General features: G+C 45.6%; 1 protein-coding gene across 1 annotated transcript in view; it reads right to left on the reverse strand.

The window, feature by feature from the left end:
• ANTXR2 (ANTXR cell adhesion molecule 2) overlaps positions 1-25849 on the reverse strand; it is an 80295-nt gene that overhangs the window by 34359 nt on the left and 20087 nt on the right. Inside the window, exons 8-12 of the mRNA XM_083861841.1 lie at positions 20723-20783; positions 19657-19752; positions 16893-16962; positions 3583-3661; positions 1212-1307 (exon numbers count right to left, since the gene is read on the reverse strand). Coding sequence (XP_083717967.1) covers positions 1212-1307; positions 3583-3661; positions 16893-16962; positions 19657-19752; positions 20723-20783 — 402 coding nt within the window. The remainder of the gene's footprint in view (positions 1-1211; positions 1308-3582; positions 3662-16892; positions 16963-19656; positions 19753-20722; positions 20784-25849) is intronic.

The following is a 25849-nucleotide window of genomic DNA, read 5'->3' on the forward strand; positions in this document are numbered from 1 at the left end:
AAATTATTACTTTATTATTATTTGCTTATTTTACTGATTTCCAATGTTCCTTCTCCACAGGGAGACTAACCATATAAAATAAAGTGGAGCTAAGATTAACAGGAAGCTCCTTGGATTTCTGTTGGGCCTGTGCTGTGGAGAACAAGCAAGGCTTTTTGTTCTCATCTCAGGAACCCTAGACTGTGAGGGTGCAGATGGAGGCTGAGATTTCCTGCCCTTGGACAGCCAGGGGCCCAATGGACCCCCCGGGTCACAAGGGCTGCAGCACTGCCAGTTGAGACAGCCAGTTCCTCTCTGCCCCACGTTCCATCAGCCCCTGACAAGAACAGGAACCCAGACCAGGGAAGTTATCTCCATTTCCCAAGTCCTCCACGCTGTCCTTGAGCTGGATGAACAATAAACTTCCCTGCTCCCTGTCGCCCCTGACTTTCTTGCTTTCAAGTGTTTGAGTCTTTGCAGCAGCTTTCTCACGCTGCTTCACATAAATGATATTGTATTCTTAGAAATTATCTGTATGTTTTGCATAGTTGTTCTCTGAGAGAGAACTTGATTGGAAGTAAGAGTGACCAATCAGGTCAGGAGGTTGTAACCTCCTTGGGCCAATCTTGGCCCTCTGTACAAAATGTATATAAGTAGATTGGAGTCAGATAATAAAGAGCCTTCCATGTTTGACCATGCTGCTGCCTGCTGTCCTCTGTGAGGGTCCACACCCATGTCACAACTTGTTACCCCTCTAAGGGCAGGGGTAACAGCTCCCCCAGAAAGGAAAGGCAGGAGTCAAGTGACCAACACTGCTGCTGCTGGGGTGTGGATAAAGAGTGCACTCAGATAAAGAGATGGATGTGTGTAGGGATTATGAAAAAAAAATAGGGATTTCCAACCTGAGAGCCCGTAATGGACTACAAATACCAATTTTACTGAGAGCAGTTTTAAAATGGTCCTTGATTTCAGGATAACATCTGCACACCATTAAGGCCACCCCATTCCCAGTAACAGCACTGTGCTGGTGCTGGCTCCTGTGTGTGCAACTCAGACAGGCAGGGCCATGCCCAGTGGAGCCCCAGTGCTGGAGCTGCTCTCCTGAGCCCTTCCTTGCCTGTCACAAGCTCCCCCAGAGGTGCCTCTCCATCATTTAACCAGTTTCCTGCAAGATCTGTGTTTCCTACCCGTGGCTCAGGGTGCAGGGGCTGTTCCCCACAGTCTGTACTCACCACTTTGCAGCAGAGGGGCCAGAACCACCAGAGCAGGCCGAGTGCCACCAGCAGCAACAGCACGAGGACGGCAATAAGGGCTGCCACACCACTGGACTGCAGAGACAGCAGGGACAGTGTCAGTGCTGCTTCACCTGCTCACTCCAAAAGCTGCGTTAGTTCTGCTCAGGTCAGGGCGTTCCTTCTGATGTAAAACTCATAAAATTGATAGCCCTGAGATCAGAACAAGGCCCAGCTTGAGGAAAAGAGAGTCCATTGCCTGCTAAAGAATGAGCCATCACACACAGACAGGGCAAGTCTCATCCTAAGCCTGTGGGTAAGAGGTGCCCTTCTCCTCCATGAGGACACAGGTCTCACTGGACTGGAGAGCACGTGGGGAGATTTTAAGGCATCTCTATGAACAGTACACCTGTGAGGCTTTGATGCTGATCGCCCACACTCCTGCACAGACTGTGGCATGCTGACTCCTTGGAGCCATGCTGTGGGAACCTGAAACTGAAGGAAGGAGTGTTCCTGCTTCCAGCAACACTTGTACTGCAGAACTGAGCAGCCCACCTCCCACACCTCCAACCCACTTCCTGGGGGTGTCTTTATTCCTACACTTCTAGGCTTTTAGAACAACACTGACAGAAACGTAACAGCATCCCTAGGAAAATAAAAGTTATTCAGACTTCAGCTGGGAAAAAAGAAAGGACAGACCCAAGGAATCACCGAGACTGGAATACTGCGTGAACAGCCCTGACCCAGAGGTGCTCCACTGCACATAGGGGTGGAACGGAGCTATATCCCAGGTCTGGTGAGGCACACAGGTACAGTGGGTGCCTGGGTGCCGAATGCCGTGTATTTTTGTTTGTTTTCACTGCAGTAACATGTGTTTATTGGGAGGCTGTAACTTGTAACTCATCTCCCAGTCAGCTGTCAGCTGATAAGCTCCTAGAATTAGTGAGCAGTTCTAGCAGTGACCCATTTCTTGAGTTGCCCATCTGCTACTATGGAAACAGCAGTTCTTGTGTGGAACTGCCTTTGCTGCAGCACAGGCCAAGAGCAGAAACCAAAAAGAGACAAAAAAGGCTGCTGAGAAGCTCTTCCTGCTGCTGTGCACATCTGTACCTTTCTGCTTTCTGCCAGGGCAGGCTGTGAGCACAGAGCAGCGGAGCTGCCATGCAGCACAGTGGGAAGGCTGTGCCCAGCACCTCACTCTGAGCTGCTTTGTGTCAGGGCTTTTCTGTTCCCTCTCTGTGCATTCCTGGCAGCTCTTACAGGGGCACCATGTGCTGCGTTCTCTGTGAGGGCTGAGGTACAGGCAGGCTGCAGCTGGGCTGCAGCAGCTCCTGTGCTGCACAGCCCTCAGCTACTACCCTGTTTGGGTGTACGGCTGGCACGCTGCCAACTGGCAGAGGCCCTGAAACAGAGAACTGTGATTTGGAGTCTGTGTGTTCCTTCAGCTCCCAGCTCAGTTAGGCTTCCCCTCCTCAAACTGCAGGGCTGCACTGGATCTCTGATTCCTACAGCTGCACAAATGGTGAGGTTTTAAATGAACAGAATAATTCTCATTTTTTCTCTTTTCAGTTACTGATCTGTGAGCAAAGAAATCCTGTTGGGAGCAATGCATGGTGATTGACAAAAGAGATTCTCTCCAGGCTCCATGCCCAATGGAAAAGCTGCTCTCAAGTCACACTTAAGGTAAGACACCTTTAAAGGCCCACTTGCACGGCCCGTGCTCAACACTGTGTGCTTGTTGTCTCCCTCCACAAATTCCAGCTGTCCTGAGTAATACAAAAGGAATTAAAGGAGAGCAAAAATATATTAAAAGAGAGTAGAGAATATATGTATTAAGTTAGAAAAGTCACTGGTTGCACAAGTGTGTGGTTTCTCCCAGAAGCAGTTTTTATCTCTTCTATAACCTGTAATCAGACTTAGGATGTTCACACTGCCTCACTTCCAGGTGTAAGTGGGATACTCTGGCTTTTGCTTGGCCAGGCTGTCTCCCCGGATGAACAAGAGCTAAGCGCTTACACTCCTTACTGAGGCCCCAGAGTTAGGGAGTGTTAGTACCTCTGCAGGACTTTAACCCCTCTCCACACCCAGGCTGAAGGGCCAAGCTTCTGCCCATCTGCTCCATCCAGTCCTGCTCAGGGAAGAGCCATGTGGGAATAGGACCTCAGTTGACCATCACACCTGGCCCTCAGGACATGGGATCTACAGTGAGCAGGTCTCTGAGGGCAGGGACACCTCCCAGTACTTTGAAAGACACAGCTTTGCACAGAAAAGTGGAAGCAGAGGTTCTCTGCTCTGAGGTCTTGCAATGGCAAAACCCAAAGAGAAATGGGGTGTGGGATTTTACAAGGAGTTATGGAAGTCATTCACTTACACACTCCAAAGCAGTGATGGTTAATGAGCTGGACATGAAAGACTGGCCTTCATTCAAACTCACCAAAACCTCCAGGGTTCTGCCAAGAGACAAAGGAAAAATATGAGCAGCCATGGAACAGCCAAGAAAGGCTCATACCTGCTCCACAGGCACTTGTACCTACAGCCTCTGCTCCAGAGGGAGTGTCAAGGGGAAATGGAAGCCTGTGCTTATTCCTATTTGGGAATAGGTTTGGTCTCCTCAGGAATAAGTTTGATCCCTTTAACAAAGAGTTGTCCGTAGAGAATATTCCTTCCCCACTCCAGAGAGCAGAAAATATTCCCAAAAGTTTGACATAAAATAAACTGAAATTCAACTGTAAAAGTAGCTTTGTCTGTTCCATAACCAACTCCTTAGTCACACACAGACATTATGGTTAAAGATGTTGGATAATTATAAATGGTCAGAACTTACTATAAATAGCCCCGAACACTGCATACAAATGGTATGTGGTTTACATTTTACAAATTAACCCTACAAGAAAACAACACATGGTGGATGTTAAACAGAAGAAGACTCCTCAGCTTCTCTGGCTTGGTTTCCCAGGATTCAGACAGTTTATGTTATGCATAGATGTAATTAAATAAAAATGTAGATATCCATGAACTAAAATGATTAATCATTTACACCATTCTTACATGTCATGAGTTTTTATTCTGGCACAAACACTGTAGTCAATATGGAGTTCAAAGCTATTTTAGCTAATTTGGCTAATTTCTTCTTCAGTTTTAGCAAAAATGAAGTGAGTTGCTTCCACTAAACTCATTTTTAAATTATCTGTTCTGAATAATTGATCCAACAGAAAGAATAACTCTTAATTTCCTTCTAATTGAAATTCACTGGAATAAGTTAATCAGAACCAATAAAAACCCCAAAACTATTTGATTCCCGTGCAGAGCAATAAATCAAACCACAGTGAAACTTTGGTCAATTGTGACTTTTTTTAAGATGTGGTGCTTTTTATTATTTTTAATTCCAGTTATTTGTTTCAGCACTGTAATGAGGAATGCTGGGGGAAATTCCTGCATGAGGATTCTGTTTAGATTTGGCCAAACACTCCTGGAACTGCAGGGCAGAAGGGTTTCCTGCCTCCTCTGGGGGAGATGAGGACCCCCTAGACTCAGCTGCTCACACACTCTTGCAGCTGCCCCACCAGCCGTGTGTGCCCTGGCAGCCCTCTGAATCCTGCCTCAAATGCCACTAGTGAGGAATGAGGTTGTTTTGGTAGATGGTCTTTGCTAGCAAAGGGAGCAAAACAGGGACACAAAACACATCTGGATAAAACACGTTAGCCATAGTAAAGAAAAGGATCGTTCTTTGGCACCCTGAGGATCTCAACATGTCCTTGAGCTCACTGGGTTGTATGAAACATTCTGTAAAATAGCAAAGATTTCCCAGTGGACTGGAGCCCACTGTACACCTCGCTGATTACAACACAGTAACCATTCCTAGTTACAATAGGTACTAGCTGGGTTTGCATTTCCCAGCCTTGGTGCCAGGTGCCACCCCATGCCTGCAGCTCTTTGGCCCCGCGCTCCCGCTATCGGTGCACTGACAGATCCCAGGGAGCAGGCTCACTGAGTAATCAGCTCCAGCATGGACACACTGCAGGAGGGTAGCCCTGCCCTACCCACTTCCACCCTGATACACTGCTGCAGGGATGAGCCACTGGAGATGTCACTGGAGCTGATCATATCCGCTCAGTTCTGGAAGCCACAGAGTGAACTCACACAGATAATTACCTCATCTTCAAAAGGATGAACCTGTCAACACAGAAAAGCACTCCTTCCCTGAGACTGTCACAGCTGTAGGGAATACCAAAAACGTTCTTTCATTTCTTGAGCAGCCACCTGTTTGCTGGGCTGTGGTTACTTGTGATTCATACAAACACTTCCCCTTGAACTGTGAGTCCAGGAAGAGGTGTCTTGCTTCTGCTACTCCTTCTCACACAGCTCAGAGACAGACTCGTACACAAACACTTTCTAGTATTTACCAGCAACCAGCCATGTGTGTGAGGCTTTTAGCTCGGCACTGCTGAAACTGAAAATATTCTGAGATGAAAATGACAAGCAGCAATGATTCCATTTCTTGGGCCCCAGCATTTCCCACTGGTGATTGTCAGTATTGTGAGAGGGCTGAGTCCCTCCAGCAAAGCTCAGTACTGCTAGGTGAAGAGAACATTCCTGTCCCTGCAGCCAGGCAGCTCTTGGGCACAGCCCTGGTTCACCAGCGAAGGGTGAGGCTGTACTAGTTTTGTACCAGCACAGATCCCAGCTGAGGGCTGAGCTCTGGAAAGCTGCCATGGAGTGGGGTATCTCCTCAGGGCCTCTCAAATAAACCCCCTCAAGAGTCGGGCAGTGTTGTTGCTGCAGCCCCCCAGGGCCAGCCTGCAGCACCATCCTGCAGCCTGGCACCAGGAACACGCAGAGCTGAGCAGCTCCTCTTTGTGCAGCTGGACACACAGGGCTGCAGGGGTCAGGCTCTAGGGAAAGGCAGTGGAGCCCTGCTCACACCTCCTCAAAACCCCAGCAGTGCCCACAGACAGTGGCTTTCCAGGGCTTTGAGCCAGGATGCTCATTCCCATCCTCTGCTCCTTTCTGACACTGCATCTGAGCAAGGTGGAATCAGAGAGCTGGCAAAGGAGCACAAGTAATTACAGTGCTGTGCAGCACAAACCCTACTGCTCTGCCTCTACCTCAGCCCTAAAGTGCACCTTCCCAGCAGTCTGTACTTCATGCCCTTCTCACTGTACTAGGAAAATTGCCTTTCATTTACAATTCATGGCCCTTCCTCCATGTGGAAGGGATTTTCCTATCCATTGTCTGTGCAATATCACTTTTTGGATGGGAACCAATTCTGGAAAACATAAATCTGAAAAGAGCTTTTTAAAAATGTTCTGATTTCTTTACTTTACTTTACCAAAAGAAACCACAAGACTCTTGCTGCATTGGTCCCGGCCCACTGCCCATCCTAATACACAATTTACCCAAAAAATGTAACTTGAGGAGACCAAACAGTTGCAATTCCGTCCATCATGCTCACAGCTGGTTTATTGTGACAGCAGAGGAATGTGGCCCAGTGCCATATGTCCCTGCAACTCTGCTCTAAAGCCTCCCATTCCCTGTGAAATACAGCTGACATTTCCATCTACGGTAACCTATTTGCAAAGTATTCATTTACTCCTTACTTTATGGGAAACTACTAAAAGACTGCCATTTTATTGCCCATTTAAAAAGTTAAAAAAAATTAAATACAATTGTGAAAGACATTTGCTGGAAGTAATAAATAACTTACCTCCAATTTTCACTCACTGAAAATTAAACTGGCAACTGCTCAAAAAGTTACTAAAATTACAGTGACAAAGGTACTCCAGAATTAAATGCCTGCACTAAAATAGCAAAAATACTGTACATGGGAGGAAGGCAAAAAATAGGTCTGTATATTTAAAAGGTGCTTTCTCTTCCAACACTGCCTTCATGAAGCAATGGATAGTTTTATAATACGGGCTCCATTTGACCAAACTCACTCTGATGTCTTTGGCCATTGCTTGCTGGGGTACAATGAACATTTAGCCCTCCATTCTCCCTGACCCAAGCAGAGAGGACTCATTCCCTGGGCTCTGTTAACAAACACTCCTGGACCACAAAGATGACTCTGCACCCAGGGACTCATCCCTGCTGCAGGAGGAGGCAACATGCAGAAGGGATTTCCAGCCAGGCTTCTGGGCATGGTGCTCTTTGCAGACCTACAGCCTCAGCTGCACAAGGACAGGGACAATTCTCCTGGAGCAGGGTCCAAGTCCCTGCTTGTCATGTTTGGTGCCGTACCACTATGCCACAAGCCGGCTGTGCCGAGGGAGAACTGGGACCATCCATCCAATGGGAACTGAGAGGAGGACAGCACATGCCCTGCAGTTAGGAGAAGTGGTCAGAGGTGTCTTCCTCCCATCAGTCACACAGGCATGAAAAGGAGCACTGAGTATTTTCCAGAGGATAGCAAGACTCACTCATCCTGGAATTCATTATGGTGTTTGGGGATTCTGGTAAAGAATTAGTACAAACTCTTCCCCCTGCCCTTCTTGGTGTAGCTTAGCACTGATATAAATTCAGGTGATGGTTCTTTAGTACTCCCTCTTGTTACCTCAGAACCCTCTAGCTTTTCCAGCTGCATGTCAAATATGCTGTCTTTCTGGGCCTGACTTTCCACGGAACAGGACACAAGTGCAGAGAGACAAAAACTTTCACTGCTGGGAACTCCTAGGGAATGTGAGAGAACTGGAAGCCAGCAAGGAACTAGGTCTGATCTTGTGGAATCACAGGAACCTGCAGTAACAGGGTATGAAACATCATTATTCTGTTAAATTAGACTATTAATTCAACTCGGGATCCTGTGGCCACTGCATAATGTGCAGCACTTAGTTCTGCTCACGCAGTCCTTGCTAATGCTCTGGGAACACTGTGTGCCCTAGGAGGGGCGTGAAGGACTGCGCCAGAAATTACTACTGATCTTAACACCACATCCATATGGCTGAGGGGCCTGTTAGCCTATACAATTCATTGAGGATGTTTCCATCTGTGAATAGGTCCCATTATATCCTAATTGTGTCAGACTAAATGTATTTCTAAAATATTTGTAGAAATTAATATTTATAACAGACATTAAACGTAATCCAGCCCTATTTCTGGCTTCCCCTCACCTGAGTTGATTTCTCTGGCTATTCTGGAGGGGAGAGATTGTCCCATGTGAGCACCAGACACTGGGAACCATACCGTTTTTTATTTTTGTTGGAACAAAATGTTGTGTAGGGAAATAAAAGACAATGCTTACAATAAACACTTCACCTCAGTGAGTTTGCAATGGAAAGAATCGGTGCAGGTGGGAGAGTTCTGACCCCCTATGGCTCCCTGCCCAGGGCTGCCGGGGAAGCCCAGCTGTTTGCAATGAGGGGTAATGCCAATATCCCATGCAGGTCTGGACTGGCCAAGGGCACAGCAGTGATGGGGGGGTGGGGTATTGCCTTCACCTGAGCACAGTGGCTCTGCAATGCTGAAAACAACAGTGAACAGGTGACAACAGCCTGACCTGGAGCTGGCATCCTACCAATTGCTGAGCAGCAGGAAGTCAAAAGGGAGAAGCACAAATGACTTCCTTTTCTGCTGGTGCTGCGAATGGCTGCATCCCCCATGACAGAGAGCTGCTGGGCTGCTAGCCAGCAACGCTGGAAGAGGACTGAGCAGCTGAGAGGGCCCAGAGTTCATCCTGGGGGCTAGGTTCTCCAGCAGCAGGAGCCTGCCTGCTCTCCTCCATTCGGCATGTTTCAAAGGACAGCTGGCTTCTGAGAAGTGACTGGGCTCTTTGTACTTTTCCCTTTTCACAGTAGTGACCAGTATTTTGTGGAGTGGGAAACATTTTAGTCAACATGCTGCTTCTTAACCTGTACTTCCTACTGCATTCTTCTTTTAATTGGTTGCCTTATCTCTGAACAATGGGTTTTTTCCAAGTGATAAGTAGTCACCACGTAGGTTTCAGACTGAGGATGAGGCTTGGAAAATTGGTTCTTAAACCCACACTTGCATGCTGACACCAGCTGCCAAGCACTCAGAACAAGCACTGCCCCTCACATTAGTGAATAATTTCACTCTGTGGCCAAATGGCACCCCTGTCTCCATTGCCACAAAGGCTGTGGTAAGGCTACTTAGTGAACAGCACCACAGAAAGAGCTCAGTGTCACTTCTTAATTAGAGAACAGAAATGCTCAACACAGTCACAGCATATTAATCCTTTCTTGAGTGACCCTGAAAGACATGTGAGACTGAGCTGCAGCTTGTAAACACTCTGCCTTTGCTGACAACAGCTTTTCTAAATTTTTACCTTTCTCAGCAGAGGAAGCAAAAGTGACAAAACAAAAATAGCAGTAGCAAAGGTAACCATAGCAAGAAGCACTAACTCTCTCCTCCCTCTGGTTTTCAGCCACTCGCTTCCATGTTATCAGAAAACTCACTTAAGTTCCACACATCTTTCTCAGCACTCGTTCAGGTAGGCAAAGGGATGTTTTGCACAATTCCATGACGCTGACCAAGTTCTGGGCCTGTCTGACTAAACAGTTGATGATGCCATATGTGCGTACCTGTATGCACTGGAAATCGCAGGGGCTTGTGTACTTCAGTATTTTGTGGGCGGCTTCTGTGGGAGAAACACCAGAAAAGCACTGGGGTGGTTATCAGGGGCATCTTTTAAATGTGAGTTTGGACTTTGTGATAACACACACTTTCTGAGGTTATTGCCTTTGCCTGTTTGTCTGTCTGGTAGAACATGGTGAGACAAAGGTGAGGTTTAACCTGCAGGTGTGACTGAGGTAACATATAACCCACTGTTGCAGAGGGGCGTCAGGTGAGCACCCAGTGAGTTCCAGAGCTAGATGTGTGTGTGGGCAGGGGGACTGCTGGATGAATCCAGCTGTGAGAGGTGTGGCTGGGCTGTTCTGCCAATACTGAGCCAGTAAGATAAGACAATGGCCGCTAGGTCAGGTGTAATTACAAGCTTGTCACCTGCTTGCTTTTGAGGCTTGCATTATTACAGGGAAGTACAACTGTGCCATGCTAACATGAGGCACTGACACTTGGTGTAGGAATGTCAGTGTGTCAGCCCAAGCACTCAAGTGCATCCTCTGAGAGCACTAATGGTGCCGGATCAGCTTGCATGCTATTCAGATATTTATTTTGTGTTTGCTTGAAGAATCAGGCCAATGTTTTTGAAAGCACATTTAACTATACCATATGCCTACTTAAATCATCCCTATCAAACAAGTTGTGGGATGCTGCTCTGGTTCATTCTGTTCTATTTTCCCTCCCTTCCCAATGTGTTTATGTGCGTTTATCCAATTTGCTCTGTTCCTCGTGCCAAATGGCAGGTCTGAGATCCCAGCCAGGCAGGGGCAGCTGTGCTATTGTTGGTGTCTGACAAAACAGAGGTCCTGGGCTGGGCCTGCAGCTCTAGCTCTAATGACAGCTTGTGTTGGACATTATGGGGCAGTCACAGGGTAATCAGGATTCATGGGCCCTCAGAAGTAGGAATAAACCTTAACTTGCTCCTTGGTAACTAAGAACTCAAGTCTCACTTTTAAGACGTAATTCCTGTGCAAATTAGCCTCTTGCAAATTATTCTGCTGTTTGTTTACTTTATTGCTGTAACTCCTTCCTCTGTCTGGAAAATACCCAACTTTAAACAGACCTACCACAAAAAGCCAAAACCTGAAAAACTAAGCAACAGCCTAGTTGGAAGAAAGGGTCTCTCCTGCATGGAACTGATCCTAGCTTTTCTCACTTCTAAGACTGATGAGAGTTATGAGCTGTGCCAAGCTAGGAAGCGACTGCCCACAGAAAGGAGTAGGCTTTTGTCCTCCACAGGAGGAATCTTCCCTCCTTGGAAGGTTTTTCCAAGTCCAGCCCAGCAGTTCCAGGCAGTGACAGAGCAAGGCATGATCATTCCCAATGCCTTCTGTTCAGCAAGAGATCAATCTGCAGGGCTTGGGAATTCTAAACTCTCTGCTCCTTGGGTGGCCTGACACTTTATCCCCTCTCCTGCTGCCTTTCAGCCTAGAAGGCAGGAGTCTCTAAGCTATTGAAAAGGGTGTTCCTTGAAGCTACACGCCAGCTCTGAGGCACCAGAGCAGGCTGCAGTGGCCAGGCAGCTGAGGAGAGGAGGCACAAGTCCCTGGAGCCACTCGGGGAGTGCACAGCTGCCACAAGGCTGTCTGGCTCCAGCACTGCCATGCTGCTCACGTAGAAAAGGGAGCACTGGGGAAACAGCACATCTGTCACCCACACAGAGCCACAACCTCCACTCAGGGCAGCACCAGATGTGTTTATTCAAAGCATGTACTAACTAGCTACTTAATGGCTTAGAATTATTAGCCACAAGTTAATTAGGCAAACATATTCACCATCAGTCACCTTACAAAGCATCACTTCTTCAACACTGCTTGTACTTCCTGAGTGCCTTTATCAAGCACAGGAAACAGGAGGGGAACAGTACAAATTCCATAAAGGAGCTGCAGCAAGAAATAAATGTGTGAAAGGTGTTCACAGTGTCCTAATCAATGCTAGAATGCACAGGTAATGCCTTAGCTGAGTGCATTTCCGTGGTGCCATCACAGTGGCACAGGGGAGGAAGCAGCGAGACTTAAGAGCCTGCAGCTGATGGGGAAGAAAAAGGAAGTAACAGTGGAAAAAAATATTCCTTGGTATAGTTAAATCAAATTTGCAAAGACTGGCTTTCCTGCTGCTGCATGTACTGGGTATATGCCTGGGGGTGCAAGCACTTACTTGGCATCCTGCCTGCCTGATGAATTTGGGACCACCACTGTCCCAAGGGAACAGGCTCTGGTTCCACAAGATATGAGACTCAAAAGCAGTTTGTCAGTTCCTGGCTCCCAGGTCACAGGCAGCAGTGAATGGAGTAAAGGCAGAAGAGAATCTATCTTTAGGTAGTGGGGACAGTCAGGATCCCTAGTTGGGACCCTGCCATAACAACTGCTCCACAGAACACCTTCCAGCTGCTCTCCAAAGGGACAGCTGTCTAAAAACCCAGTGAGGTAATCTGAAGGATGGATCCCACAATCCATTCATCTTGCCTGTTCCTGTTTGCTTTCATGTGTCCACGCTCTTCCCCTTAAATCTGGTGCTGGTATTAATAAAAATGACACTTGGAAAGGGGAAAGCAAGATTCAAGGTACCCCTGTTCCCTTGTCATGGAAACATCTTGCAGCTAGAAATCCTAGAGCCCCTAAAGCTAAATGTGAGGCATGTGATGGGTAACAGATTACCTCCTGCATTGCTGTGTGCCAAGTGAGCTGCCCCAGACTCCATCAGCTCTTTGGAAACTGCAGGTAACCAAGAATTTGGCAGTACAGGAGTAGTCATTTTCCTTCCTACCACCCAGAAAATAATTCCTATTGAATCTTCACTCTTTAAGTGCCACCAGCTGTTTGTGTTGGACAGGATGTAGGAAGCAATAAATGAAGCTGAAGACAGGAGTATGTGAATAGAGGGCAAATAAGGTCATTAACAGCAGCAGTGTGGACTGACCCACCCTGGCATGAAAGCTGATCAAGTCAAGGTACCTGTGAGAGAAGTTTCACTTACACTCAGATTTAGGCTGGGATGTGTCTTTTTTGGCTCTGTTATTCCTTAAGCTTCCAAGCCCAAGGAGAAGGACACTGCATACTTCTGTCCTAGCAAAACCTGAGTTCAAGTGCAGGATGCACAAAGATGGAAGCTGGCCAGCACTGCAGCTGCATGAAAGAACGGACTTCTGTAGTTCCCTGAACTATTTTAAGAACAATGACAGTTCCTCAGCCTCTTGGTTCAGTTTGAATAATCCACTGCCTAGCCTACATCCATCCTTTCTTGTCTGGCTTAGAGGAGAGTCTCACAAGATTGGATGTTTGAAGTAGGCACCATCAAATCCAAAATGTTACTGTGATTTTCCAGTGAGAAATGAGAGTTCAAACAGACTGAGGTAAGTAATAGTCACATAACTATTCACTAGAAGCATTTCAGTAAAACAGTGTTTTGTTGTGCTAGTTTAAACTGTAGCTGTGGGGAGATAGATGGAGATGGTGCTGAAGGCAGTCTTACCCTTGATATATTACAGCTGTGCTAATTATCCAAGAGTGGGAACAGCCTTGCCCTCCCAGCTCTGGGTGTGATAAAGAGTGAGTTAGCTGGGAGGGGGTTCTGTTGGAATTAGTTAGAGTCTGCTGGCTGTGCTGTGAGGAGGAAGGGACAGGAGGTTGTGCAAGGGACAGAAGGGGTATGATGTTGTATATAGGACAGACGGGGTTAGGCGGCCATGCTAGAGACAGGAAGGAGAGAGCTAGAACTGGAAAAAGAAAGAAAGGAAGAAGTAAAAGAACCAGAGCTGTATGGAGCTGCCCAAGGGATCACAACAGAGAAAAGGTATGAAGGACTTTTAAACAACAAAGTGCTGATACTTGAAGCCCCCAGAAGTTTTTAAAGAAGTACTCTGAGTGCAGTGCCCATCTTAACTTCCACAGTAGTTACTGTCATCCACTCATCTAATAAAAGCAAATTTGTACGTGTTCAGGCAGTGTGAGAAATGCTGTTTTTTCCACTGGCCTTTCCATACAAGGCAGAGGGGATTTCACCAATTGGCTCACCAGAGCAGAAGGCAGCTGGAAATGAAGCCAAGCCTACAAGAAAGATTATTCTGGATGCAAACTCACAGAACTTAGGGCAGAAGTGAGAGAACAAAAATGAAGCTAGCAAGGAATGTAAACTTTCAAATGTGACTGTTTTTCCTGTACTAGTGTTCAAAGAGACAAAGGCTCTGATTGCTTTCCAAACCACAATGACTACAGAAAGATGTACAGTAATGGAGGTGTCACAGCCACCTCTGGATTGGTTTGATTCTCTTGCGCTGTGGCAGGAGAACAAATCCAAGTCTCAGCTAAAAAGGGGAACTGATTTTCTCAAGTATTCTGAGACCTTCAAAATGTGACTTCTAAATGGGAAATGCAGTAGAATCAGAGTCCTGTTTACTAACCAACTTGATTGTGTTGTTACACCTGCTATCACAGTGCATAAGTGATCTCTCAAAGCAGTTCAACCTGGGTTGGCTCCCTCACCTTCCTGCAAGGTGTAGGTATACTTTCCCTTTCTGCTTTATTTCAAATTTGCAATGTGTTAAGGCATGGGTTGCTCATGTGAAAATTGTGAATAACTGTCAGTTGTTAGCTGATCAGGAGCCTTGTGAGTTGGGTTTGTAAGCAGACAATGGGATTTTGCACTCTAGAAGCAGCATGACAAGAAGGGATTTTAAATGGCACAGGCAGTAGACTCATGTTGTCACCCAACCTAAGGATGATACATCCATCTGCTACAGGGTACTGTGGAAAAGCAGACTTTGAAAAAAAATCCTGGGTTAAATCTACAGCTGGCATTTGGGAAGCTCCAGACTCAATGCAGCCAACAGCTGGGAAGGAAGCAGAAACACACCATGGCTGAAGTCCAGGACAGCAAGGGCTCACCAACCCAACATCCTGGACACTTTGGCATTTTATCTATTCTGCACAGCTTAGTGTTACTCTGCATGGGAAAATTGCTAATTCATCAGGCAACAAGAAGTCTCTCCAGTCAGGAAAAGATACAATGAAACCTGTTACGTGAGTCTTGACTGTTCACCCAGAAACCAAGCTGCAGGTTTAAAAAGTTACACAGCAAGCTAACTCGGGCTGCTTGTGTACCCTTAATTCCACCCAAAAGAGTACTAAAAAAGAACAAAACAGTTGTTGCTATATTAGTGATTAATATTGGTTCCACTACATGAGGAATTACTGAGAGATATCCAGTGCTAGTCTAGGCTGTGCCAATGGGAAGTCAAGAGTTCAAGTACATATGTATCTTTCATAGCTGTCAGTCTTCTGCACAGTAAACTGCTCAGCTCTGGGCCAAAGCTCCAGCTCCTTCAATAGCAGGTCAGAGAACTGTGTTCCACACGGTAACTTGGGAAAATGTGTTTTCCTATGAACCTGTAAAACTCCAACTGCATTGTGCTGATGTGCATTGTTTGCACTGCAGTTCCAGGGTGCGAGCTGTCTGGTTCAGTAATGTTCCACAGGGTAAGGAAAAATGCAGCATGTGCAACTAACTTCCACAGCTTTAACCTATACAAATGTGTCACATACTTCACATGCGTTTGGCAGGACTGGCTGTTTACGTATTCTGGGACAAACTGAGTGTGGAAAAGCATTTACAGCATCAGCTTTTGGGGAGCTTCATACTGGGACCTAATTTGCTACTGCTCTTCTGTTGTACGGTAACTATGCTGAAACACCTGGCCTGGGGAGGAGGCGTTTTAACCCGACTGATTGACATTGTTCTGAGGACAAAATTAGTTTCCTTACAACTATGGTGGTGCTGACTGGTTTTAGCTAAGCCAGGAGCTACAGAGCTGCTGTGCTGAATGCTTGCACACCCCCACCAGCTCCCAACTGAGCACTGCTGCTGCACTGTGGGAAGCAGAGGCCGCTCAGCAGGCACAGGGGCCTGACATCCTGCTGCACATGGCACAAGAGGCATGTATCACACAACTATGTGAAAAGCAACATCAGGAAGCATCAGTATTGAATCCCTTTCAGTACTGAATTACCCTTTCCCTCTGCTCTCCATCTAGCTCTGCTCTGTGCTTGTTCTCCCTGCCAGCCATGACGCAGCCTGGGAGGCAGACCCTCTGCCCCAAACCACCCCACTGGGGTCAAGCACTGAATGTTTTTCCTCTACAGCTTTCCAACTTCCCTCCCCCAGCCTGCTGTTTAACACACAAATCAGATGTGCATTTGGAGCTTTGCTGTCCATCTGACAGCACAACTGAGGCAGCTGATTGTTGCTCAAGTCAGAAATGTAACTACAGACAAGTCATCTATACAACATGCTTAGTTCTTCAGCTGCTGAACTGCCACAGATAAATGACAATGCAGAACTGCTGCGCTTCCTACTGGATTAGCATTAGCCTCATTCCTAATAACTCTCTGGGAAGAACTACTTGACAAACAGGGAGGGAGCCAACAGCCAAAGCCTTTGCCCTCCCAAAGGACACAGATCTGATGTGCAGTTTTCTGACTTCAGATTAGCTTAGGGTCTTCAGAAATCTGCACAATGAAGTCCAAGTGATCATAAGGCCCTGAGGCACATCTGAGTTGGAGAGGAGGAGGGAAGGATTAGTTCTCCAAGGGCCAGAAGTAATGTACAGCCCTGGCCAGTGACACTGAGAATAAGGCCAGAGCTACAATTTAGCCCCAGTGCTGGAGCTGTTAACTCATTGGATCAGGATGTGTGGAGTAGGGGTACATGTCCTGACACCTAATTTTTATAATAGCTTGTAAGTGTCAGTGGTAAAGGCATCTCTTTAACAGTGGGCCTGAAGATGATCCAGATGAGAATGTTAAAACAGCTAATCTGCATTAAACTTATGACAAGACAGATCTTTCCAGTATTTCATAAACAGGCTGAATATTCATTTCTAAGGCACTGTCTGAATGGTTTGGTCACGGATGATTACTCAAAGCCCACTCCAAAGATGGCATATACAACAAGAAAGTAACACAAGAATGGGGGAAAAAATACAACAACAAACGACTTCCTGTAAAAGCAACAAAATATTGCCTTCAGCCAAACCCTTCCCAATTAATGTCAGCAATAATGATGCCAAATTCCAGCAAAACATGGGCTGGCATTTGGTTCAGTACTTACTGGCCACTTTTGTACAGAATCGGTGCAGGGCAGAGCAAAAAATCAGATTCTACTGTTTTAGGCCTTTCATCTGTAAAAAAAAAAAAATCACATGAGCTTACTATGCTGTACAGCTTAGGTGAGGAGCTGCCCTATGAACTTGCTGTGAGGTCCCTCCGTTCCCATGCTCTTTACTGGTCTATCCTGGCAGAAATCAGCAGCAAGGCAGGCCCAAGGTAAGGAACATGGAGCCCCAGAGCTGGCTGTAAATGCCAGGTGAGCCCACATTACAGCGCTTACTTGTGCTACTCTAGTCAGCTCATGCTCTTTGAGAAAATGTTTCCTAGAATCAACACTGCCTTTGTGGAGAGTAAGAACACTATTAATAGTCTCCCAGTAGTTGGAAGATGAAGTTTTGTTTCTAGTTGGCTCTATCCCTGTGCATTGCATTACAGAACTGTTTTATTAGCTGTGACTTGAGTGTCTTTTTCTCCAGTGTTTCTTCTGTTTTTGAGTTTGTGTGATTTGCAAACATCTCACACTTACAAAGCACCTATGCGTAAAGCACATGAAGCACTTATTTGTAGAGCCTTGTGTCCAGTACAGCATTTTTATTCTGCAGGAGTGAGTAGGGGAGAACGGAGCTTTTTTGCCTCACATGTTTGGTAAGCTGGGGAAAATTCAGCTCCTACATGCAGAACCATCCACTTGAACTTCCCCACGTTGGGACTGAGGATTTCTGCGCAAGGACTATTTCCTGACTGTGAGGTGAGAGCAGATAAGTGATCTGCCAGATCTACTTGGAGATGACCCTGTCCTGCATTTCAGGAACAGGCAGACAGACAAGCAGTTCAGGGGCAGCTGAAGGAGGAGCTGTTGGCATAAATGAGCTTTTCATATGTGCTATAATCTGCACTGACTGCTTGGCCTAGATTTGGGGCTAGTTGTGAGGTGGGGAAGAGGGATTAGCACATTGCCATATGTTTTTGTCTTAATGGTATGTTTCATAGATTATTTTTCTATCCCACAGCTCCATTTGGCAGGCTTCCTTTCTAGCATTTGGTAATGGTTCTTTATAAATGCAGAATGAGAAAGATGCCAAATGCATCCTTGAAAAGCAGGGGAACTGACACAGTAAGAGTGTGCTCGGAGGCTGGTCCCAAAGAGAGCCCAGGCTCTCAGTGAGGGGAACTCCAGTGCCAGCAGATCCTCAACCCTCCATTTGTGCCCTCACATACTGAGGGTTCTGCAGAGGGACTGCCAGTCTTCTGTAGAGGAGACTGCAATGACATGGGATGATTGTCCTTCTCCTGGGACCATCTCCGTCCTCCTGCTATTGCTCCAAGTGCCCTGCCTATCTTCTCGTTCATCCTGGCTCCACTGGCCCCCTTTAGGCTTCCTCTGAAGCAGGCAGTCAGAATCCAGCACAGAGCTGTAGAGAATGACCTTGTGTACTGTGGGAAGAGCCACTTGAAATTTCCCTGTTTTCTTCCTGTACTACTCCCTAACCACTCGCTGTTGTCCATTGCTGAAGATGTGGACTGGAGGGGGTGCAGAAGGCTCTGGCAAGACCCCATAGAGCAGATTGTGTTTTTATAATCAATACATCACTGTGCCATTTCCCTACCCTCATGTGCTTCAGCACACCCCTTTCTGAAGCCAAGAAAAAACAAGCAGCCCAGAGCTGTAGTTGGCAAGTCTCACATCAGATGGTAGCAAGTGTTTGTGGGCAATGGGAAGCAGAGGTGACAATTGTAATGGAAACTGAAGGGAAATTTATACAAGCTGAATTGACTTACACAGGCTGCCTTTATCCAGAACTACTGCAGAACTACTGGGTTATCCTGTTATTCTGCCAAATTACTGTAGATATTTAACAGGTAGAAGAGACTGGCAGCCCATTCCAGGATATACAATATCCAGCGTAAGGAAGAAACTGCACTAGAAACACAAGTTTGATTGTGTAGGAATTTAAGACAGGCAAATACAGAAGTCAGACAGTAGGCAGGGAAAAAAATCAGTTGTAGTTTTTCCTTCAAGTTCCTTTTTAGTTGTTTTCCAATGTGGCTGGCTTCTAAGGAATTCTGTTTAGAGCTAGAAGTTGGATGTACTTATCCTAGCCATCCACTTGAGGTTCTGGATAGAAAAAGCAAACTCACATATAAGCTACAGGGAAGTGCTTGTACAAGGTGTCAAACAGAATTGCTTTTGGCTGTGGCTGCAGTAAGCCCTGAGATGCTGTGCACATGGAGCACATGGACCATGACAAAATACACCACTGTTCTGACCTGGCCTTTTTCTATGCTATTGCAGGAGGAGGACTGACATGCCCCTCAAACCCACAGCACACCAGGCACACCACGCAGAACGGGCAGAGAGACCTTGCAAAAAATACAGCAAGTGCTTCTGGGAATCACAATGAGATGTCTTGGCCAGGATTATCGTGCAGAAAGGGACCTCAGACAGTACACTGCAGTGACAGGTTTGCTCATCAGCAAACATCTGCTTGCCCAAACACCAGGAGCCAAACAGTTCTCACCCATGCTAATGCCCACAGCCAGGGGGCTGCCAACACCAGTCACAGCTAACAGCACCTGGTACTAAAATGAAACCACTGAGCAGAATGTGAAACAACTTTCCTCCCTTTACTTATCTTCAGAGCTTTCCTTTCTCCTCCTCTTTGATATTTTTCTCTTTCAATTTTCATCAGCTGAGGTAATGAGAAGCAAAATCAATCACTGCCTCAGGACTACAAAGGCAGACAATTGCAAATGCCCAAACTTACGGATTGTTGTTCCGTTCACTTGATAGGTACAAGTCACACTGTTGGTTCTCCCACCAAGGGTTAAGCCGCTTCCTCTGAGAACAACTTGAAACTCCTCTATAGGGAAAAGCAAACACACAAAATCACCAAACTTCAGTGCACTGCAGTAACTCACACCAAGGCAATTTCATTTAGTCTGCAATAAGCAAGGCACAACATAGTAATGCTTCCAACTTAGTGAGATCTCCTTTTTTCCTGAACCCTTGTACTGAATTCTCCTTATAAATGGGCAAAGTCAGGATTTATTCCCAAACCTTTATTGAGACAGCCCTATGAAACTGGAAGTGGATTCAGGCTATCACCAGGATCCAGAGCTCAGCTTCACAGTACAACAGAGTTTCTCAGTGAATGAGAAATGAGAAATCTGGGAGTCAGAACAAGAAGACTCCCCAAATCCAGAACAGGCTCACTCAAAGTGCCAGATGAAGAAAACATTTCTCCAGAGTATTATTTCTCTTCGAGTTGCCTGAGGGCCACACTATCTGTGAGCTGTGCAGAGGAGGAGTGAAAAGAGTTATTTTACCAGGAACACTGACTTCACCCAGAGCATCCATGTTTTCAAAAAAAATCCAAGTAACATTTTGCAACTACCTTATTTTGATTGATCTCCAACTATGCATGGATTATGAAGCTCAGAAAGAAGACAAAGCCTTAAAATTCTGTGCAACTCTTCCATTTCATTAATATATTGCTCTTGCTGCCCAAAAATGCAGTTGTGTGCTTTGTTCTTACACTCCACAGATTTTGGGATAGATCTGGGATAAATGCAGAGCAGTCTCATGGGAGAGGGGCAGGTAAATGCTCTCCAACTTCCACGTGCATTACCCAAGCTATGGAAGCAGGCCCTGGTGGTCAGCTCCTCTGAGGAGAACAAGAAGTCAACAGAGAAATCCAATGTTTTGTTAACTTCTTGAGGACTTAAGTTAGAGATGCTTTATTCTAGAGACATGCAGTTTTCCTTCGGATAAAAGAAGGAAGCCACAGTCCTCTAATAACTGACTAGTATATTAAAATTATAAAACCTTACCTCCTACACAGACACTGGATGGCTCCAAATACAAAATCTCAGTGCACGATTGTTTCAAAACCTATTGCAAAGGAGGAAATAGTCACAAATAGGTTTCATAGCTCTATTTCAATGAGCAATCTCAGTTTAAAACAAATGCTTGTCCCTAGAACACGCCAACAGCTACAGGATTGGTTTGCTAAGTCTGACTTTGTAGGATGTTTTCTGGAGTATGTGCAGCTCTTGCACACTTGCATAGTCAAGTTTAGGAGTTCCTAAGGCTTGGATTAGTTTGTTAAACCACAGAGAGTCTTTAAAATATAATGATGTCCAGATCCCTAACCTGATTTTTCATGAACCCCAATCCTAATGTATAAGCCAAAAACAAATCACAAGGAGCCTGATCCAAAACCTAATCCAGTCAAAAGCAGACTTCCAACAATGAAGCCTGGTCAAGCCAAGTGCACGTTATTGCAAGTGCTGGCACCTTGCCCTATGTAAAGAGGCACAGTAACAGTGGTGCTCCTGACTGCACTGCCTGCCATTGTACGGGGATCTCACTTTAGCTCTCCCTGCTGTAAATGGTATTTTTAGCAGGCATCCGTAAACACTCCATGGCATCAGTTCAGGTCCCTGTAATCACGTGCACAGCACGGAGTCCTGTTACTGCCCCCTCTCTATCTCCACTTGCCAGGTCTGTGCCTGCTACTGAGCTGCCCAGACTTCCTAGGAATGTCCCTCTGTCTTACTCCTAACTCCTTCCTTCCTCTCGATAGGACTCCTTACATTCTATAATGCTTCCCAGTGGTTCGTTTGCTACATATCCAGGTCCAGCAGAAACAATCATGTAGTCACTGTCACCAAATCACCAAGCTCCAAGAAAGAGAGCATCCTGCCTCACTGAAAACTTCCCATATTGCCTCCCCCTCCACGAACTGTTGTGCGCAAATTAATTTTTTTAGTGCTTTAAAACCTGTGGTAAATATTAAGTAGTATTTTTTAAAAACAGAGACCTTGCAGGCACATGCATTTGGATGAGACACAGCAACAGAGATCTTAGGAAAGAATGTAGCCCAGAGTTCAGTGCAAGCCAAGCAGTTTGTATTAGCTGAGGATCTTGCTTCCAAAACAGGGCTTTAGCCTTTTGATTCCCATCACAGTGTGGAGAGAAGTTTCCTGTGGCTTGTTTGGGGGCTGGGAAATATTTTGTATAGCATTTTATTCCTTTGCTATACAAGCATGTTCTGTTTTTTTCACGGAGGAGTCAGATAAACAGCTCAAGAGAAGTTGAGACTAGAGGTCAGCTTTATGTGAAGCACAGATCCAGCAGGTGGTACAGAATTCAGTAATTTTGTTTTTAGATGGAGAGCCTTCCAACCCCTGTCCTGGCCCCATTTGCCCAGTGTCTGAGGAAGGGTCAGTGCTATGAATTGGAGGTCAGGGAGAGGGGAGGACAGTGTGGGACAGGACCTGACTTCCCTTGCAAAGCAGTAGTTGTCTAATTTCATTGCATCCCAGGGTGAATTTTCTAACACTGCGCTTCCAAATGCGATATAAATCAGGAACAAACCTACCTTAACTATCTTTGTATTTAAGAACAAACTGGGAAGGGGCAGACACAACAACCCCAACTGAGCTGAAATACAGTGTAGATAAAATGATCACAAATCATGAACAAAAGCAAATTTCAATACAGAGGTCAGGATACACTAATTTCCCACATGGAATTAATTTTCAGACATGCTCTTCGCTAAAGCAGAAAATACCAGGTGTTAATACTGCTCCTAGAAATATCTTCTTCAACAATAAATTTTCATAATTTTATTACTGCCGTCCTCTGCTTAGCTTAAGCAAGATGTACTGTTTAGAGACCCTCTCTTTGCAAAGGTGGCCTAATTTTAACATTTTCCCCCAAACAAAGCTTATATTCAGGTGAAAAAAACCTCTGAAACTACTAAAATTTAGGTTTGTAAGTTTATCAGGTTCTTTTCTATCATTCAAAAAGCCTCTTGATAGTCCACACTGGGGGAAAAAAAAAAAAAAAAAAAGGATAATGGTAGAGAAATCTGCCTTGTCCTCAAAAACCCCTCCCTTTAACAATCAAGTTACTTTAAAAAGCAGACATGGAACATCTTAAAGAACTAACTGGATTCAGCTAGAGTCAATCAGAAACACGTAGATAGAGTACTTTGCTTAACCTCCACTTATGCTCTGGGTTCTCCTCAACACTCCCCCTAAGCAACATTGAAATACTGTCCAGAACTGAGTTTTCCCGCAGTAAAACAAAAGCCATCATATCCTCAACAGGGTCCAAACCCATGAGCTGTCCTGAGTACCAGCCATGTTTGGGTCACAAGGATTCTGCCCCCACCATGGAAAACTAAGAATATTTTCAATACAGCAACTATTGCATGTGCTTTCATTTGTGGAGGAAATTAACATTTTTGCACATCTTAGAAGAAGGTACAGAATCTTGAAACCTTTATTTTTCCCCACTCACTCTTTTCTATCTGTTTTAAATCTTTTTTCCCTTTTCACACAAGCTATTCCTTCCAGCCAGCACAGCGTACTCCAGCACTCCAATACGAAGTTTATTTCCCCTGGGGAGAACTGATGTGAAGTCATTTTACCCATTTTCTCTATGATCCATCTGCATTATTTAACATGCCTTCATGTCCCTGTCCTTTAGAAGTTAAAACTAACTTTAAACTATCCTGATACAGAAACCTGAGTTGCAAAGTCAGCAAGACCAAAACAAACTCCACAAAAATCTACACAATGCTCCCTGTTTTCCAGTTCTGGATAATCCAAGACACTGCAAATTCATTATTTAGAAACCTACTGCCCACAAGAAAAGTTGCAATAATAACTCTGTCATGCCATTATCAGATAGGATAGTTAAGCACACTGCTGTCAAAAAAATAAATTCAAATAAGAAAAATTGCCTTAGTTCAACAGCATGCAAGGAGAGATTCTGAGAATTGATGTCATCCACTTTGTCTCCAGAGGTCCACACAAATATGGGACTCTGCTCCCAGGCGCACAGAAGCTTTTCTCTCATTCCTTGACCTCCTCCTTCTCACAGTGCTGTCTTGTCCAGAGAGAACCAATTCCTCACAAACCCAAGTACAAAATAGAGCAGAAACCTGTCAGCCTTTGTCCTGCTGTCTTGCAGCTTCAGAAGTGGAGAGCTGTGGTAAGACTAAAGGGTGTTCTTTACCTTCTGAGGTGATCTGTGCAGTGAGGGACTGGTTCCAGCTGGAACCAGAGCCTATCAAGGTAAAGTGACCACAGCTGTGAGCTTGTTAAAAAGGTATGGTTGCTGGGACAAGAGAAGGCAGCGTAGTTCTGTTCTTAGGTAGTCAATCTCTTGGACTGTAAGAAAATGAGACATGGAATCCAGGCCGCAAACATTCACTTGTTCAACAACAACACAACAGACTGCTGAGGAAATGATCCTGTAGCTTCTCTATGTGCAGGACTTGTTACATTGCTGCCACACTGCAGCAGCAGCAACCAAGCATCTTAGGTTTTAAATGCTGATGGTTTTTAGGGCCAGCTCTTGGAGCAGCCAGCACAAGAACCAGTGGCACGAATGTAGCTTGTGCTCTGCACTGACTCTGCTGCTAGGCATTGCTCTGCAGGGATGGCTGGATGCAGGGCAGCCTCCCACCCCTTCAGTGAAACTCCTTCTTATGGCTTTTGTGCAGTTTCTATAGCATCTCTCAGTAAAGCAAGTAATAATTTCAGAACACTTCTGAAAGCAGAAGTTACCAAGAAGAGAGGCATCCAAGATACCCAGGGGCACTCCAAACCAACTCAACCTTGATACAAACTTGCTGGCACACATTGGGTCCAACCAGCCCAAACAAGCTTTAGCTTTTCTTTGCTGACAGGGTCACTTGTCAATCATCTGCTGGGCCGCCCAGCTCCTCTGGGAACACCATCTCAACTGGCCATCTCAACTGGCGCTGTGGAGCTTTAAACCACCTGTCTCCATGCTATTTCAGTGGCTTACAAGTCAGCCCACATGTAAATCTTAAAACAGTTGTAGGAAGTTCATTTACCAGGTCCATTTATCCATTACCAAAAGTTTTACCAGTTTTTCCATGTGGCCCCACTTTTCACCTACTGTGTTTTTCCCAGACCAATCTGATTGTTAATGAGTACTTAAAATCCATTTCTGTCCTCATGGCTTTCTATACACTTCCCACTAGAAGGTTCCTGAAGGCTCACACAAACTTCAGTTCACAATTTCTAAAGCAGTGGATACCCACTTTTGTCATTATTAACACACTTCCACTAGAGCCGTTCGAGAAACATTGCCTGATTCAGACTTGGAGGTGTCTGAATTGACCACACACTCAGGTTTTGTCAGCTCCGAGCTGCAGAAACACCCCACGCACAAATTCTGACATCAGCATGGAAGGGCAGATGTCCCTCCAGCACTCTGCACAAAGGCAGCCAACTAACAGGCTAACATTAAGCTCCCCACTGCTCACAGTCTTTGCAAACTCCACCTCTATCAATTTTGCCTTGTCAGCGATCTTTCCCCTGCTTTATGCAATGTTTCTTCTTGTGGATCTTCCAGGACCTCTTTAAGCTGTCACAGACCGAGCCTGGCTCTGCCTGAACACTTTTTTCACCCTTGCTCCTGCCTCTTACAAGTTCTCACTGTTAAAGAGCGAAGCAGGATGGCTCCTGCAGTTTTTTGAGTATTTGGCCTGCCATACCCTAAGCACATGCTGCAGAACAGAGCTGTACCAGGTGGCAGCAATGAAATACAGTGTTACACAAACAACAGCTTTCCCTTCCAGGACTCTAACGAAGGTTGTGTTCTGTGAAATTGTGAGAACAATGCACTAGTAACAAACCATGAGCAGCCCAACCGTATAGAGACAATTAACAAAATACGCTAAGTGTCACTTTGTTTTGCAACCTCACTCAGTTTCGCTTAGCCTCGTATGCAGTTCAAAAGTTTTTGGCAGCAAACAGCACCATAAATCATAACTTGCATGGCATCTGTTCCTGCCCAGAACTGTACACTACATACAGGGTTTGGGTAGGTCATCATTACAGTTTGATTCTCCACTGAACCACCGTAATCATTTCAAGTCTCAAAAATGCTCTATGGCTGTATAAAGCATT

This window comes from Zosterops lateralis (assembly GCF_965231275.1).
Source record: "Zosterops lateralis genome assembly, chromosome: 5".
NCBI lineage: Eukaryota > Metazoa > Chordata > Aves > Passeriformes > Zosteropidae > Zosterops > Zosterops lateralis.